General features: G+C 43.6%; 1 protein-coding gene across 1 annotated transcript; it reads left to right on the forward strand.

Moving 5' to 3' along the window:
* Positions 1-2,356: 2,356 nt before the first annotated feature.
* On the forward strand, positions 2,357-8,387 carry LOC102949913 (translational activator of cytochrome c oxidase 1). The gene is made up of 5 exons (XM_007088252.3): positions 2,357-3,803; positions 5,265-5,371; positions 6,691-6,818; positions 7,329-7,506; positions 7,835-8,387. The coding sequence occupies exons 1-5, from the start codon at positions 3,062-3,064 to the stop codon at positions 8,033-8,035; spliced, it is 1,356 nt and encodes a 451-aa protein (XP_007088314.3). The 5' UTR covers positions 2,357-3,061; the 3' UTR covers positions 8,036-8,387.
* Positions 8,388-16,597: the final 8,210 nt, after the last annotated feature.

A 16,597-nucleotide genomic window follows, 5' to 3' on the forward strand; every position in this document is an offset into this window, starting at 1 on the left:
GAGACTTAAGAGATGGGGTAATAAGATTCAGTGAACTATTGGCTGTGAAAGATGACAAATGATAACTCCCAGACCCTCGGGGTTTGGACACCAGGTTCTGATGGCTAACTAGGGTTTCCGCGACCAGGCCAGTTTGCTCAGCCTACGCCCCAATTTGGTAGGAGGGAGGAGCGCCTATCCCCACTGCTATTCAAATGCTCCGGGTCCTAGACGAACACTCCCTCCGTTTATTTTTATTTTCATTCTGTGCTCATGTTTAACCATTTCAAGAGAAGAGAAGAAGGGCAAATTGTGATTGATGCCATGAGGCAGTATTTGGCAAGTAGTTGCCATTGTGTTGGAAGCGTTGATCCGGGGATGGCAGTGAGTCTGGGAAAGAAGGGTGCAACTCTAAGAGTTTAAACTGTGTGGCAAAATAAGCACCTTCTGGCTCTGTTAGAATTGTGCTGTATGGTCTGACAACATGTATTTTATGGGAAATATGAGATTCCTGCTCTTTGTTTTTTAAGGGGAGAACTGGGAGAGGCAATACTGGCATTATTCATCTTGATAGCCTGGGCTAAGCTGCAGGAACAAACCCCCAAGCCTCAGACTGAACACGACAAAATTTTACTTTTTGTTTACATGAAGTTCTTTGGAGGTTGGTCAGCTAGATCATCCAGAACATGTGGGAGGGAGAGATACCTTTTTCAAGATAGGGTCTGGAAGTGGCTTACTCACTTCTGCCGGTATCTGCCAGATTTAGTCACATGATTCCAAGGAAGGTCAAGAAGGATCATCTTCCTGTGTGCCTTGGAAGAGGAAATAAAAGTGGCAGATAAATAGTTATATCTCTGTCATACCATGACTTCAATGATCCTGAACACCAGGCTCTAGAATGGTTCAGTCATCTGTGAATTTATCTTGAGAACAGTTAAGTATTAGCTCAGACTGAGAAAGTAAAACTCCGCCCTGCTGTTCATCACAGATAGAGACACAGATAAAAGCAGCTGCAAAGTTAACAAGAAACAATATTTCTCCCAAGCATATCTGTGTCATAACAGTGACTACTTTCTTTTTTTTTTTTTTAATTCACTGAAAAGCTTTGTTCTCTAAAATCGTAGACTGTCAGAAAGTTTGCTGTTTGAAATGATATCTGTGAGAATGAAGACCTACAGTCTTGCTTGGAGAATCCAAATCACTGGCAGAGAAGCAGCCTTGATTTCCAGCCAGGTATAGAACCTCAGAGCAGGGGTTTTTGAATATAGCATTCCCCACTTAGCTTTGTAGTTTCCACAGAAACTAAACTCTGTCTGCTTTGCAGTCAGAACTGATGTTCACCCACTTTTCATACAGCTCTGTGTTCCTTTGAACCTATCAAACTCTATTTCATTGAAATTTCGCCTAACCTCCACCTTTGTCCATACTATATGTATACTAGTACATATACTATATTATAATTATCTTTTCCTTTGTTTGGTGAGACACCCCACCATCCCTATGGTGTGCAGTTTTCCTTGTTGCAGTGAGTCTATAGTCTGACTTTGTTGAACTACAGATTTGCCTTGGTAGACTTAGGCTGATTGGACAAGGGCAACCTCAAACTTCACTTTGGCCTTTAGGCTTATTTGCAATTATAAATTCTCTTAATTTGCTTTTTGCTATTCAAAGTAACATTTATATTAAACTATATTTTTAAATTACAAAAAGTAATACTATCTATGAATAGTATTTTCATAAGCACATGAAAAGATGTTTGACATCATTCGTCATTAGGGAAATACAAATCAAAACCACAATGAGAAACCACTTCATGGGGCACCTGGGTGGCTCAGTGGGTTAAGCGTCCTACTTCAGCTCAGGTCATGATCTCAGAGCTCGTGAGTTCGAGCCCCGCATCAGGCTCTGTGCTGACAGCTCAGAGCCTGGAGCCTGCTTCGGATGCTGTTGTCTCCCTCTCTCTCAGCCCTTCCCCCCGTCATGCTATGTCTCTCTGTCTCAAAATGAATAAACATTAAAAAAAAAAAAAAAAAAGAAACCACTTCATACCCACTAGGATGTCAACAGCTATAGTCAAAAAGAGGTAAGTGTTGGCAAGGATGTACAGAAAAGTGGAAACATACCTTGCTGGTGGGAATGTAAAATAATGCAACTGTTTTGGAAAACTGTGGCAGTTCCTCAAAAGGTTAAATGGAGTTACTATACAACCCACCAGTTCCACTCCTTGTTATATACCCAAGAGAAACAAAAACATGTCTGTACAAAAACTTGAACATGAATGTTCATGACAATATTATTCATAATAGTCAAAAGGTGGAAACAACCCAAATGTCCATCAACTGATGAATGGGTAAATAAAATTGGTATATCCATACAATGGAATATTTTTTGGCAATTAAAAGGAATGAAATACTGACACATGCTACATGGATGAACCCTAAAAACACTGTATGCTAAGTGAAAGAAGGCAGTCACAGAGGACCACATATTGTATGATTCTGTTCACATGAGATGTTCAGAATAGGCAAACCCATAGAGGCAGAAGTAAATTGGTGGTTTCCTAGGACTGAGGGAATTGGGGGGAAATGGGCAATGACTAATGGGTAAAAGGTTTCTTTCTGGGGTGACTAAAATGTAAAATTGATTGTTATGATGGCAACACAAATCTGTGAATACATATACTAAAAGCCATTATACACTTTAAATTGGTGACTTGTATGACATGTAAATCATGTCAATAAAGCTGTTTAAAACAAAACAAAAAACCTGAAGAACTGTGCCAGACACAAGGGTACCAACCTGCCCTCAAAGAATTTAATACTGTGGCAGAGCCATAAACATGTTTATATTAAAAAGTTATGTGCTAAGGTACAGACGTGTATGAAGAGTTATGTGAGCACAAAGTAGGGCATCTGAACCCGACTGGAGAATCTGGAGATGTTTCCATTTGGTGGAAAATGATGCCTGAGCTGAATCTTGAAGGAAAACAAAAGTTAGCCAGGTGAAGTCAAGTGGAACAAATACCAGCAAAGACAGGTTTGTGTTGAACAAAGGAACTGGGAGAAGTACTAGGAGTAATCTGATGTTTCTAATACGGCAAAGTACGAGGAGAGTGCCGAGCCCATCGCAAAGAAGCCTGGATAATAACAATAATAAATTCCTAAGTGAACTATTAGTTACACCTTTAAAAAAAAAAAAAAAAAGGTCGCCCCGCTTCGCCCCAGCTCTGCACAGGTACGACAAACAAGCGAGTACCGCGAGGCGGAACGGATTTTGCGGGCGATGGGGGCACGTTTCCGGAACGGACCGGGGAAAGGAAGTGTGTTACTTTATGGAGGGCACCCACTCCCGGCTTCCGCGGGGATGGTGCAGGGTGCTTCGTGTCACTGCTTCCCCGGCCTGGCTTGGAGCACTTGGGTCTCCGGTGAAGGGCGGAGGTAGCCGCAGGCTCGGGACCTGCTTGTTTCTCTGGCGGACACCACGGGCTGACCGTGGTCGCTGCTCTTTGGCTGCTCTTGCTGACCTTGGCCCAGGGTCGGAGCCGATGGCGTCTTGGGCCGCTGTCAGCCTAAGCAGAGTTCCTGCCCGGTGCTTGTGGGCGCAAGGCCCCGGTGTCCGGGCGGCTCTTCCGTCCACCCTCGCGGCCTCCCAGCCTGAGCCCACGGGCTGCAACCCCGCTCCGGGCAGGACGCTGCACCTCAGCGCGGCGGTCCCCGCAGGGCACAACAAGTGGTCCAAAGTCCGGCATATCAAGGGTCCCAAGGACGCCGAAAGGAGTCGCATCTTCTCCAAACTCTGTTTGAGCATCCGCCTGGCGGTTAAAGGTAAGAACCTGACGGTCGTCCGCTGCTGTTCTCTCCGCGCCCAAAGCCTCGCTTGCCTCTCAGAGCTAAACCAGAGCCAACCCCGATCCTTGGTCCTTCATGTTCTTTTCTTTTCCTAATACTCACCGTTGCCCACTTTATAAACGTTCAAAACACCTCCCTACACTGTAGATCACCACTCACCTTTCCAGATGCTGAGCGTATGCCTGCTTGTCACAGAGTTGCTCTTAGGATGATAATGGTGAAAGTGGCTTCATTCTAGAGTGTAGCTGGGTACTTCTTAGAAACAGACCCTAAGGGTAAGGTCACTCGTGTGTCTTTTCAGTAGAGACAAATCAAACCCTCTATCTGGTAGCACATAGGTTGTGTGGCAGGGGCGTTGAGTAAAGCTGTTAGTTGCCCAGACTCAGTTTGCTTTGTTAGGGTTTCCTAAGACACATTTTCTTCGAAGGTAAGTTTGCAACCATGGTTTTTTCCAACTGTGTAGCCACTGTAGAAAGGCTTTTTTTGTTTGTTTGTTTTTGTATTTAGTGTCAGATACCTGTAGGAATGGAGAACAAGTCCTGTAAAAATCATGGACTTCGGAGTCAAGAAGACTTGGTTTCTGTCACTTACTAACTGTATGACTTTGAGCAAATGGCTTAACCTTGATGAGTTTCAGTTTTCTTTCTTTCTTTTTTTAAATGTTTATTTTTGAGGGAGAGAGAGAGAGAGAGCAAGCAGAGGAGGGACAGAGAGAGGGAGACACGGAATCTGAAGCAGGCTCCAGGCTCTGAGCTGTCAGCATAGAGCCTGACGTAGGGCTCGAACTCATAAATGATGAGATCATGACCTGAGCTGGAGTCGGACACTTAACCAACTGAGCCACCCAGGTTCCCCGAGTTTCAGTTTTCTAATCTAAAACAGGGATAGTGCCTACCTTGAGGTCATTTCTGGTGCATAATAGGCACTCAGTAAATATAAGTTTACCCCTAGAACTCATGCATGATATTTCTCTTTGCTTCCTTTTCTTCTAAAATCTTGATACTGAGTTAGATAACAGTATTGAATGTTTGTTATATGCACTGGTAATACAAGATAATGAGATATAGTCCCTACTCTTAGAGACAGCGTGATTACATGCTGTCATGTGAATGTTTCAATAATTACAAAATAGTGGTGTCAGAGCAAGAGGTATTAATAAGTCCAGGAAATATTGGTACCATTTTCATTTCTTACCTGATTCAAAGTGGTGTTCACTGAAACCTAGCAGGAAGATATCCGCCCTTAAAGAGTGAATTAGAACCTTCTTTTCCAAAATACCTTTCTGTATTCAAACGCTGAATTAATGTTCTAAATGAACTGAGAGCTAAGTGGCGACCTGCTGCTCTTCTGGCTGGAGGTGGGTAAAGTGGCAAAAATCCCTTCTTTCCCCCTGGCTGTAATGCAGTGTTTTCACTCACTCTTTTCTCTCTATCTCAGAAGGAGGCCCCAACCCTGAACTCAACAGCAGTCTGGCCAACATCTTAGAGGTGTGTCGCAGCAAGCACATGCCCAAGTCAACGATTGAGGCATCACTGAAAATGGGGGTGTGTCCTCACTTTGACATTTTCTTATTGATCACAGCCCCTCCAGGGCCCATGTCTGGAAGGCCACTAAACACTCTGAAATTATCAGAGAGAAGAGTAGCATTGTGGTCAATACCCTCAATACAGAGCCTTCTGGTGGCTCTGTGTCCTTGGACATTGGTTGTGGGAGCATAATCAGGAACAGGATGAATAGACAATGTACAGAAGCATATGGCCTAGGGACCTAGGACTGCTTAGCCAAGTATGTGAGGAGATGAGAGAGAAAGAAGGGACACAGTGTGGGGAATATTAGATTGAGAAAAGGTTTGTTTTTCAGATATTTATGCCCTAAAGGAGAAGAGCCAGTAGAAAGAGAGACAGGGGCAATAGTGATGGTGGGAGGGGCAAGGATGTAGAGCCCAGTTATGTGAATTGTCTTTGAGCCCAGGTGAGAGGACACCTCTTCCTCTGGGACAAGTAGGAAGGATTTGAGGAATGATAATCATCTTAATAGCCAATAATTATTGAGTGCTTACTCTAGGCCAAACACTTTGATAGGAACTTTGTATGCGTTATCTCACTGAATCCGCAAAACAACCTTAAGTGGAAACCGGGAAACAGAAAGATTAGGTGACCAAGTCACACAGAAAATGACAGACTTGAAACCAGACAGACTCTAGAGCCTGTTCTTTAACCATTTATAAACACTGCCCTCATGTGGGCTGTGGAAGGAAGAAATTGTCATTTGGGAGTTCCTGGAAAGGCAGCAGGGCAGGGTGCTTGGAGAGAGTCGTGAAAGTTGAATGTGCAGGCAAAGGATAAATGGAGGTGGCATGGAAGGTCCAGATGAGATTGATTGGTCATTAGACTTCTGATGAATTGTTTGAATTTTGTGGCCCTGCTATTTTCAGTGGTTCTTATGATAGGGCCCAGGTGTGCTATTTCCTGAAGCAGTACTCAGCACCCCAGGGGAGACTTCACTGATGGGTTTCATGCGGGGTGGGCATAGGAGGAGGAGTCTTGGTGGGAGTTGGTGGGGGGGGTTGTGTGTTAGATGTGAGATTCAGGTGGGACAGGGAGGAAATGAAACTGGGAGATGGCTGACTGATTGTTCAGGGACCAGAGAAACAGACTCCCTTCCCAGTAAGGGGTTATACTTTCAGTTACCTCAAAAGTTGGTCCCAAGGGCCACCTCTCAGAGGTGGGGGACAACAATAAAGACTTGAGAGTCTGAGCTCTACTCCAGAGAGCCCCTCCCATGGAGTTGTTATCTGTGTTCTGGGCTGGGATGCAGGAGGGAACTGGGAAACAGGAAAATGTGCTCATGTTGTTTATTGCAGAAAACCAAGGGTGTTTATTTGCTGTATGAGGGCCGAGGCCCTGGTGGCTCTTCCCTGCTCATTGAGGCATTATCCAACAGTGGCTCCAAGTGCCATTCAGACATCAGACATATCCTGAACAAGAACGGGTAGGTATATGTCTAGGGAAAGTGGAAGGCTATGAAGCCTTAAAGTTCCAATTCTTTGCAAGGAAAATACTGTTGTTCTTGGCGGTGTTTCAAGTTTTAAGCACACTTCATCCTTAGCAGAATCCAGGTGGGATCATTTCTTCTCCCTTGTTTCGTTCTGTACTAGGCAGGATCCAGAAGACTTGTTCATTAGATGTAGAAGGGGCTCTTTGACCTATTTTTCCTTATGTGTAGCCATATAATGTCCAGGTCTTAAAATGTACCACCGAGACTGGAATCTTAAAAGATGAGCAAAGTTTTTGCATCCACTAAACTCCAATCAGGGCAGAAAGTAGGGGATGGAGATATGTTTGGATTATTCCCTTGCCAGGTCGTAGCTACATCTTCTCCTTCAGAAGTATGTATGTCTATACTCCGAAGGCTGGGTGGGAAATAAGAGTATTAGAATGCAGTGCTATGTGGAGGCTGAGTCTAAAGGCATTCGGTCTGGCGCATTTCCTTTCCTTTTAGGGGAATGATGGCTGATGGAGCTCGCCACTCCTTTGACAAAAAGGGGGTGATCGTGGTTGGAGTGGAGGACCGAGAGAAGAAAGCTGTGAACCTAGAGCGTGCCCTGGAGATGGCAATTGAAGCAGGAGCTGAAGATGTCAAGGAAACTGAAGACGAAGAGGAAAAGAACATTTTTAAAGTGAGTATGAAGACTTAGTGTTTGGTGGACTTCTGAGAGGGTCCTAATAGATACGTTAAGGCATGCCTCTCTCGGTTTCTTCTTTTGTGCCCTGGGGTACAGGTGACATAAAGAGTTCACACATTGCACAAACATGTATTAAGTGATTACTGGAAAGGGCTTACTGAGGACTTTGAGAAGGATTCAGAACTCTGAAAACTATATCTCTGCTCGTAAAGAACTTAAATCTGGTGATTCATAGTAGTAATTGCATTCAGGTTTTGCAGAGTTCTGACTGGCCTTACCCTGTTACCTCCTGACTCCTCACCTGACTTTCCTTTGTCCCTAGTTTATTTGTGATGCCTCTTCACTGCATCAAGTGAGGAAGAAGCTGGACTCGCTGGGCTTGTGTTCTGTGTCCTGTTCGCTAGAATTCATCCCCAACACAAAGGTGCGGCTCGCTGACCCCGACCTGGAGCAGGCTGCCCTTCTCATCCAGGCTCTTGGCAACCACGAGGATGTGATCCAGGTCTATGACAACATTGAGTAACCAGGCTGTATGTGCCCATGAGGTCCTTCCTAGGCAACTGGCAGCCCTTTCTGGAGCACAGGCTTTTGCAGCGTACTCTGAGACTGAAGCAGATTGGAGACCTAGCAGCTTAGGAGACACAAAACCAAGACCTGCAGCCCTTTGAGGCCAAGGGAATCACTACATCTCTGTGGGGCCTCTTTGTCAGTTCTGCTGATGTCTCATAGCCCTCCTGGATGCAGGGTGGAAACAGCCAGCTAATCAGACTCTGATCTCAGGGAAGGATAGGTGCGAGGACCCATGTACTATAAACTACTTTCTTTTTTTTTTAAGAGAGAGAGGGAGAATGCCTGAGCAAGGTAGAGGGGCAGAGGGAGAGAGAATCTCAAGCAGGCTCCACGCTCAGCATGGAGCCTAACACAGGGCTCAGTCCCACAAATGACCTGAGCCAAAATCAAGAGCCAGATAATCAACTGAGCCACCCAGGCACCTCGGAAACTACTCTTAAATAAGGTGATTGAAAAAAAATAATAATAAGGTGATTGATGTGGGTTGCTGCACTGCTATTGTGTGGGTCTTCTGTTTTCCTGGGTTTTCGTCCAGCTGTTGGAACCCTCTTGACTTCCTTTGACATCTATGGGTTTAGTTCCACTACTCCAGAACTTTTTTTTTTTTAATTGACCAAAGAAATGTAGCTCTCTTTGGGTACTACTCTGTGCTCTAATGCTGGTTTAATGGCCTAAACCTGTCACTGATCCTGCAAATAGTATTTGTCAAACACCTGTGTACCAAGACCTGTACTTACCAGGAGTACAGGCTATTTATTTGGTGCCCTGAGTTAGATCCTGCCCTAAGGCATAAGACCTCAGAGGTCAGACACAGGACTTCTGTCTGCTGGAGCTATCCTAGGGCAGTGTGAGCTGCTGTGCCTGCATCCTTGTTCTCTTCAGGTGGCCTCTGTGCCCTGCTTCTGCCAGAGAGCTTAAGGTTCTAACCCAGTAGGAAACCCAAGTGCCAATAATAAGGGACTCCCAGGCCCTGCTTTGCCCAGCCTTCCATGTGTTCTGAGATTGGTCAGAGTGGACCTGTGAGCAGATTGGACCGCTCTCAGGAAAGGCTATGCCATGCTGGTTTTGAAACTTGCTTGATCCCCAGAACACCCACCCTGGCTCCTTTTCATCCCTGCTGCTAAATGATGGGGCACTGGGAACTGGAGACGAAATGAGAATAGAAGGAAGGGTGAAGGACTGAGTCAGAGCCTGACAGCTGGGGAATAGGACCCTTTGTACATTATGCTCTTCAGAGTCACTTTTGGGTTTAGAGAGACCAAGAGTGCCAAGCACCTGTGCTGGAGCCCATCAAGCATGTCAGGCCTGGAGTAGCTTTTTGATCCCTATTATTCACCTACTCAAGTTTTTTAAGCCAGTTCTGAACTCAGTAATTTTTCTGAAGGAGCCTCAGGTAAATGAGGAAAAGAAGAAAAACCAATTTGGCTATAAATAATAACTTCCTCCTTCTAGGAAAAGATTCCTAATTCCATCATGACTTTAGCAGTTGGAGAGCAAGGGCAAGGGGGAGGAAAACCAATGAATAAACCATGAAAATGCCAAAGCATATGCTCTTATACCTCATTTCATAATCATGATACTACCTGGAATTTTGTTTGTATAGGAGATAACTCATCCAAATATCTGCTGAACACATCATTAAAATAGTGTAACTTAAAGTTGAAGTGCTGCTTTGTAATTTATAAGATGATTCTTTCATATGTTATTTATTTGATTTTCACAGCAAACCTATAAAATAATGAGGCCAAGTATTTTATGCACAAATGGTCTCATACCAAGCAGGTGAGAATAGGTCTAATACTACATTTTCTATTGATAGACCTTGGTTTGTAAAATAGCTCTGTTTTGTAAACTTTGAATATAATTATAATTTGGAGGAATGTGATAATTTCTGATATGAGACATCTGCACCAGGAAAGCCATCTCTGGAAGGGAACTTGGCTACTCATGTGAACATTCCTCTAATCTAATAGGTAGGATTTGTTAATAATTTTTGTGTAACCAATTTCTTCCAGCAAGGCATACTAGATGGCTCTGCACTGACCCCTGGTGGTGCCCCACAGTCTTTCCTGAGGTTAATATGGAAGAGGCAGAAATGAAACCTTATTTGGACCTGTTCTGCTTCTAAGTCTGCTAGAGCCCTTTAGCTACATAGGTTAAGTAGTTAAATAACTATTTAACTGAATAGTTAATTAGAGAGGGTAGGAGTTATTCTTCTACTAAAACTTATTTTTCAAAGAATATTTTAGGTCAGAAAATGTTTACAATATAATGTCAAGTGGAAAACAAAGATGTGAAAAACTGTATAGTATGGTCCAAATTTTAAAATCTAGTCATATCTATGTATGAACTTAAAAAAAAAAACAACAGAAGGAAATGTATCAAAATCTCAAAACTGGTTATCTCTGAATGGTGATGTTATCACTGAGTTTTATTTTCTATAATCATATATTTTACCAGGGGAAACATTTTTTCAAAAGAAAACTCGTCACATTATTGTCCAACTAGGGAGACCACATGTGAGAGGCCAGGAGTCAGGCATACCTTAAAGTCAGAAGAATGAGGTCTGGTCCTGGCTTGCCTTTACCTTGTCTTTGGTCATTGTCTTAGCAACACAAAATCATTCAATACCTCGCAGCTGGCTTGGGCTCACTTTCAAGTGACCTTTTAGTGGGATGGGAGTATTGGTGGCCAGTTCTGTCCATAGCCTTGACTCTTAAAAGAAGTGTTCATGTGCTTTGTAGCTGCCTTCACTCTGCCAGAGGCCCCAGCTGAATCAAATAGGAACCATGAAGGCTTTGCCTCCAGCCAACAATAGAAAAACCATGAGTTACTGAGTTATTTTTTTGTCTTTTTTTTATTCTCTGAAACTTATAGTACAACAGTCAGTATAACTTCACACTGGAAGAAATCGCAACTTGTAGACTTTTACAAGTCCCCTGGACTCCTCTGGAGACGTTCTGAGGAGGAAATAAATGAGCCAGTAGGTCTGACAAAAGAGAATGTTATGATAGATGCTATATTAGTCTTGACTGAAATCGCTTTCTCTCCTGATGCTACCCCCGGACACTGAACAGGATAGTAGTTTTTACTTTTTCCTCTTCTTATCTTTCTTTTGACTATGCCAAAAAGGTAACATTGGGTTTTTTTTGAATAAGTGAACCTCAAATGGGGGACTTCCCTACCCCCTTACTTGTAAGATACAACCAACATTAACAATCTACTCTTTATTATTCTACTCATTGGAACTGATCTGCTGGGGAATAAATTTTAACTCTTCCAGTTGCCAGCAACCTTGGACAAGAACTTCACCTCTTTGTACCTGTTTCTTCATGTATAAAATGTGGATAATAGTATCTATCTCTTAGGCCTATTTTGAGAATTAAGTAAGTTAATATATGTTAAGCACTTAAGACAGTGCCTGGCAATAGTAAGTGCTCAATAAATGTTGGCCTCCCCCCCCCCCCCAAATATGAATGAACATTTTTTTAAAAACTGAAATGTGATTGCCCTCTACATTTCAGCCTTATAAACTATTTTTGTTTTTGTTTTTGTTTTTCACTTCACAATATATCCTGGATGTTGCAATCAACATTACTTACTTTTGCTCATTTGCAAAGGGTTCCTTTGGATAAGTTTATAGAAATGGAATTTCAAAATGGAAAAGCAGTTTTTCTCTATAAGTTAATGTCAATAATAAATAAAATATCATGGTTGTAAAAATCTTCTATGAGGTATACATCAATCCTTAACAATGCAGATAAAGTGTTTGAACTGGTAACCTGAATATATTCTACTTTACCTCTGAATTAAAAGAATTTTCAGAAAATCAGGTGGTAGTTTTGTTTTCTTTTTTTTTATATATACCAAATTCATTGAACTATCCCAAAGAGCATTCATTTGTGTTTATTGTTCCCTATCTTGTGTTCAAGTGTCCCTCTGCTCTTGAAAGAAAAAAAAGGAAAGTAGTAATGCAGCTTGTATATGACAGGGCTGCCTGAGGCCCTGAGCTCTAGGGGCAGGTCGTGATCCTTGAAGTCAGGTATGGTTCAGGTATTTAATCAGGGGCATCTACTCAGTGTAAAACCAGGGTAACAGACTTGAGAAGATATGACACAGATGGGAGGCTTCACATGGGGAAAATGAGTGAGGAGAGAATATAGAAAGAAAAGATACATAACATACTTGTGGAGGCTACAACTACTGACCTCCCCATTTGAGGTTCACTTACTCATTCAAAAAAATGTGTTTTTTTTAATGCACTATGAAAGATGCTAGGCATACCAATTTGAATGACAGCTTCTGTCTCTGTGCCTACTTCCTTTAAAGCCAATTACAACAGAGTGGGACAGGTGCTTTGATGAAGAAAGTACTAGGTGCTCTGGTACCCAGAATTGTATTTGTCTGGAAGGGTTTTCTGGAGGGAGTGATGTTCAGGCTTAGTTCTTTCCTGGAAGAATGAGGATGGAGGCAAAAGTGGAGGAGAAGAGTGTTCAAAACGAAATAGCACATGCAGAGGAAAAGAAGCAAAACAAACTGCCAGTGATCAGTGTGGCCAGAACATATGATGAGGTTGGCAGAGGTAGGAAATGGGAAAACTTGTGGCTGGAGAGGCATAGCCTGGGTCCTGAAGGGCCTTCTTAACTACATTCATATATTTGACTTATCCTAAGGGCAATAGGAAAAAACTTAAAATTTTTAAGCACAGTGTGACAAAATCAGGTGTCCATTTTAAAAAGATCACCCTTTGACATAAGTAGATACTGTTACATTAGGTTTCAATTGGGATGGTGGAGCTGAGGATGGGCGAGGAGTGGACAGATTGGTAACATGGTCAAGATTAGCTGAAGGGGGGAAGGAAATGGTGAGGAAGAGTTCTCCAAGGTAGAGAACTCAACTTGGAGTTGAGAACCTAACTTGGGAAACTGAAAATGGTAGAAGAAATACAGAACTATGGAGGAAAATAATGAACTCAGTTTGAACCTGTAGAATTTGAGGTGCCTTTGAGAGGCTAATGGATGTTTGGGAGCTCAGAAGAAAGTCTGATATGGTAACTTCAGCGTGGGAATGTTTGAGATGGCTGGTTAAGGTACAGACAATGGAAAATAAGCCCTCAAAGAAAGCTCTTGCTAGAAAGAAAGACAATCAGGGGCGCCTGGGTGGCGCAGTCGGTTAAGCGTCCGACTTCAGCCAGGTCACGATCTTGCGGTCCGTGAGTTCGAGCCCCGCGTCGGGCTCTGGGCTGATGGCTCGGAGCCTGGAGCCTGTTTCCGATTCCGTGTCTCCCTCTCTCTCCGCCCCTCCCCCGTTCATGCTATGTCTCTCTCTGTCCCAAAAATAAATAAAAAATGTTGAAAAAAAATTTTAAAAAGAAAAAAAGACAATCAGAAGGCTCTTTTTTTCAGCCAAGTACTTATGTGGTTGTACTATAGTTCTCTACCATGTGCAAGGCAGTATTCTAAGTGCTGGTGATGGGGCAGTGAACAGGACAAAATCTGTGCTCCTACGTAGCTTATGTTCATTGTAATTAAAGGAAAGACAAGTAAATGTAATTTTTTAAAAGGTGTTTATTTATTTTGAGAGAGAGTGTGCTTGCACACGCAAGTTGGGGAGGGGCAGAGAGAGGGAGAGAGAGAGAGCTCTGTTGGCACAGAGCTTGACATGGGGCTCAATCCCATGAACTGTGAGATTGCAACCTGAGCTGAAACTGAGAGCCCAACGCTTAACTCTCTGAGCCACCCAGGCACCCTGTAAATACATACTTTTAGACACAGACACTGAAGAAAAATAAGGCAAAATATGGGGATAAAGAATGATGGAGAGGAGAGAGGCTCTTTTTGAATGGGGTGGTTAGAAACTCAGAAGAGTTGACAGTTTGAGTGAAGACCTGAATAAAATGTAGAAATTAGCCATGGGAACACCTTGTGGGGGAGGGGGGATGGCGGAGAGCATTCCAGGTAGAAATGGCAAGTGCAAAGTTCCTGAACTTGACAGGTTCAAAATAGGGTAAGAAGGCCAGTGTGGCTAGGAGAGAGGTCATGGGAGAGAAGTAGAGATGAGCAAGAGAGAATGGCAGGGCCAGCTCCTACTAAGCCTGAAAGGCCATGGCAAAGAGTTTGGGTTTTATTATAAGTGTGATGGAAAGCCATTGGAGGGTTAACAGCAGGGCAATGACATGATCTGAATTACATTTTACAAGGATTGCTCTGGCTGCTGTGTGGAGAATCATTTTTTGGGTGGCCACAGAGGAAACAGGTGATGGGTTAGGAGGCTAAGGCAGTCATCCAAGGGTTAGGAGGCTAAGGCAGTCATCCAACAGAGGGTGGCGGCTTGGACCAAGGCTGTAGTGGTGAGAAGTGGATTGGATTCAGATACATTTTGAAACAATAGGTGAGAAACTTGCTGAAGGATGATTAGATGTAGGGGTAGGGAAAGAGTAAAACCAAGGAAGACTCCTCCTAGGTTTGTATTTTCACAATTGGGAAAACAGAGGAGAGGGGGTGTTTGGTGGGGAGGGGGAAAGGATAAAGAGTTTGGTGTGAAACTTGTGAAATTGGAGATGTGTTTTAGACTTTCCAAGAGAAGCTGCTGAATAAACCTTCCAACACAGGCAATAGAGTACTAACCAGATTTCCACTCGCATGGTTGTCTTTTTTTTTTTTTTTTTTATCTCCCAGGTCAGTACAATTAAGGGTCAGATATGAGCCTCAGACCGGTATATTGAGACCTCTAGCACTGGCTTATTACACACATTCTCAACAGGGTGATACTCCAGTGAGGTAAAAAATGATTCGTAAGGGATGAGAAAAACCTTAGATAATACAATGGTATGTGGCCTTCAAAGTTCAACCCTACTTGACAAAATGTTATTCCTTAGTATTTAATTTCTCCCATTAGAATTTACATTTATTTAGGGTTGCCTGGGTGGTTCAGTCAGTTGGGTGTTCGACTTTGGCTCAGGTCATGATCTCATGGTTTGGGAGTTGGAGCCCTGTGTCAGGCTCTGTGCTGACAGCTCGGAACCTGGAGCCTGCTTTGGATTCTGTGTCTCCTTCTCTCTCTGCCCCTCCCCTGCTCACACTCCTGTCTCTGTCTCAAAAATAAATAAACGTTAAAAAAAATTTACATTTAATTAATTCAAAATTTTCTCCTTGCGAGGTGATCATGAAAAAGCAGTTGAGAAACACTGACCTGGCTCAGTAGAAGAACATGACCTTTGGGTGGCAGACAGACTGGGTATGAATTCTGGCTCTCCTACCCAGACATGGTACTTAAACTTCTCTGAGCTTCACTTTCATCATTTAAATGCCAATAGTATTGTTTACCTCAGAGTTATTGGAAAGATAAAATGAGACGATGTGCCTGGCATATAATAGATGACATAATTATAAATTTTCTTTCCCCTTTGCTCTTTCTCCCCTCCCTAGGAAAGAGATTATTATAGTTAAGGAAGTACAATAAACTGAATAGGGATCTAATCAAGAAGAATGACAGACTTAAAAAATCGTTGGAGAAAAAGAAACAGCTTGGACAAGGGGCCTGATTAAATATTGTGGGGAGGAGGGAGTGTAAAGAGAGGAGTCTAAGGTAGTTCTTGAACGATTTGACACCCAAAGCAAAGCCACCACTAAAGGTTCTTAGCTGACGGTTGAAAATGGCATCGGGGGAAGATTATTCTGGCGTCTGATTTATATTCCACTGGAACAGGGACTAGAGGAAGGGAGCGCATATTAATTGTGATGGACTTGGCATCTAAAGATGTGGGTGTAGAAAATGTTGAACAATGGGGGTTGGGGAAATTAATTACGGTCATTCTCTATTTTGAAATATCATGCAGCCAGTACAATTGTTTTGGAACAATATTTCAGTGGCACGGGAAAACACTTTTAATAAAATGTAAGCATACTACAAAACAGTATGAAGCCATTTTTGTCAAACGTTGTATACCTTGGTAGGAAAGAGATAAAACTATCTCTGGGGTGCAATTTTTTCTTTCAATTTTAATTCAAAGAGCTTGTATTGCTTTCATAACCAAAGAAAAAACTCTTATCCGAAAGAACCTCTCTGACTTTGCCACTTACTGCTTTCTACCCTGGCCAGCAGCGCAACTCCCAGGCTCCCGAGGACCCACATTCCAGTACTATCCCAGCCCCTCGGAGGGTGTGGCCCCGGAGGTAGGAGACCCGGGAAAAGGCGGGCACCGGTGAGGCCGCCCCCGCCTCCGGGCAAGTGCAACGTCTGGACCAGAGGAGTTGTCCGGGGGTCGGGCAGCAAAGGTGGCCACACGCCGGGAAGCGCTCAGAGCCAGAACTCTCCCCGGTTATTAAGCGCCCGGTGTGGGCACTGGGAGGGGCAGGACGCTGGTCTCAGGGCCCGCCTGGACTGCCGAGAGCTGAGAGGGCGGGAGGCCGGGGGCCCCTCCAGCCGTTTTCCCAAACTCCAGCCCCAAAGTAGCCGGAGGGGAACACCGCCAGCCCGCGCGCCAGCCGAGCCTTCAGTGACTGACGGGAGGTGG

This window comes from Panthera tigris, chromosome E1, assembly GCF_018350195.1.
Source record: "Panthera tigris isolate Pti1 chromosome E1, P.tigris_Pti1_mat1.1, whole genome shotgun sequence".
NCBI classification, from domain to species: domain Eukaryota; kingdom Metazoa; phylum Chordata; class Mammalia; order Carnivora; family Felidae; genus Panthera; species Panthera tigris.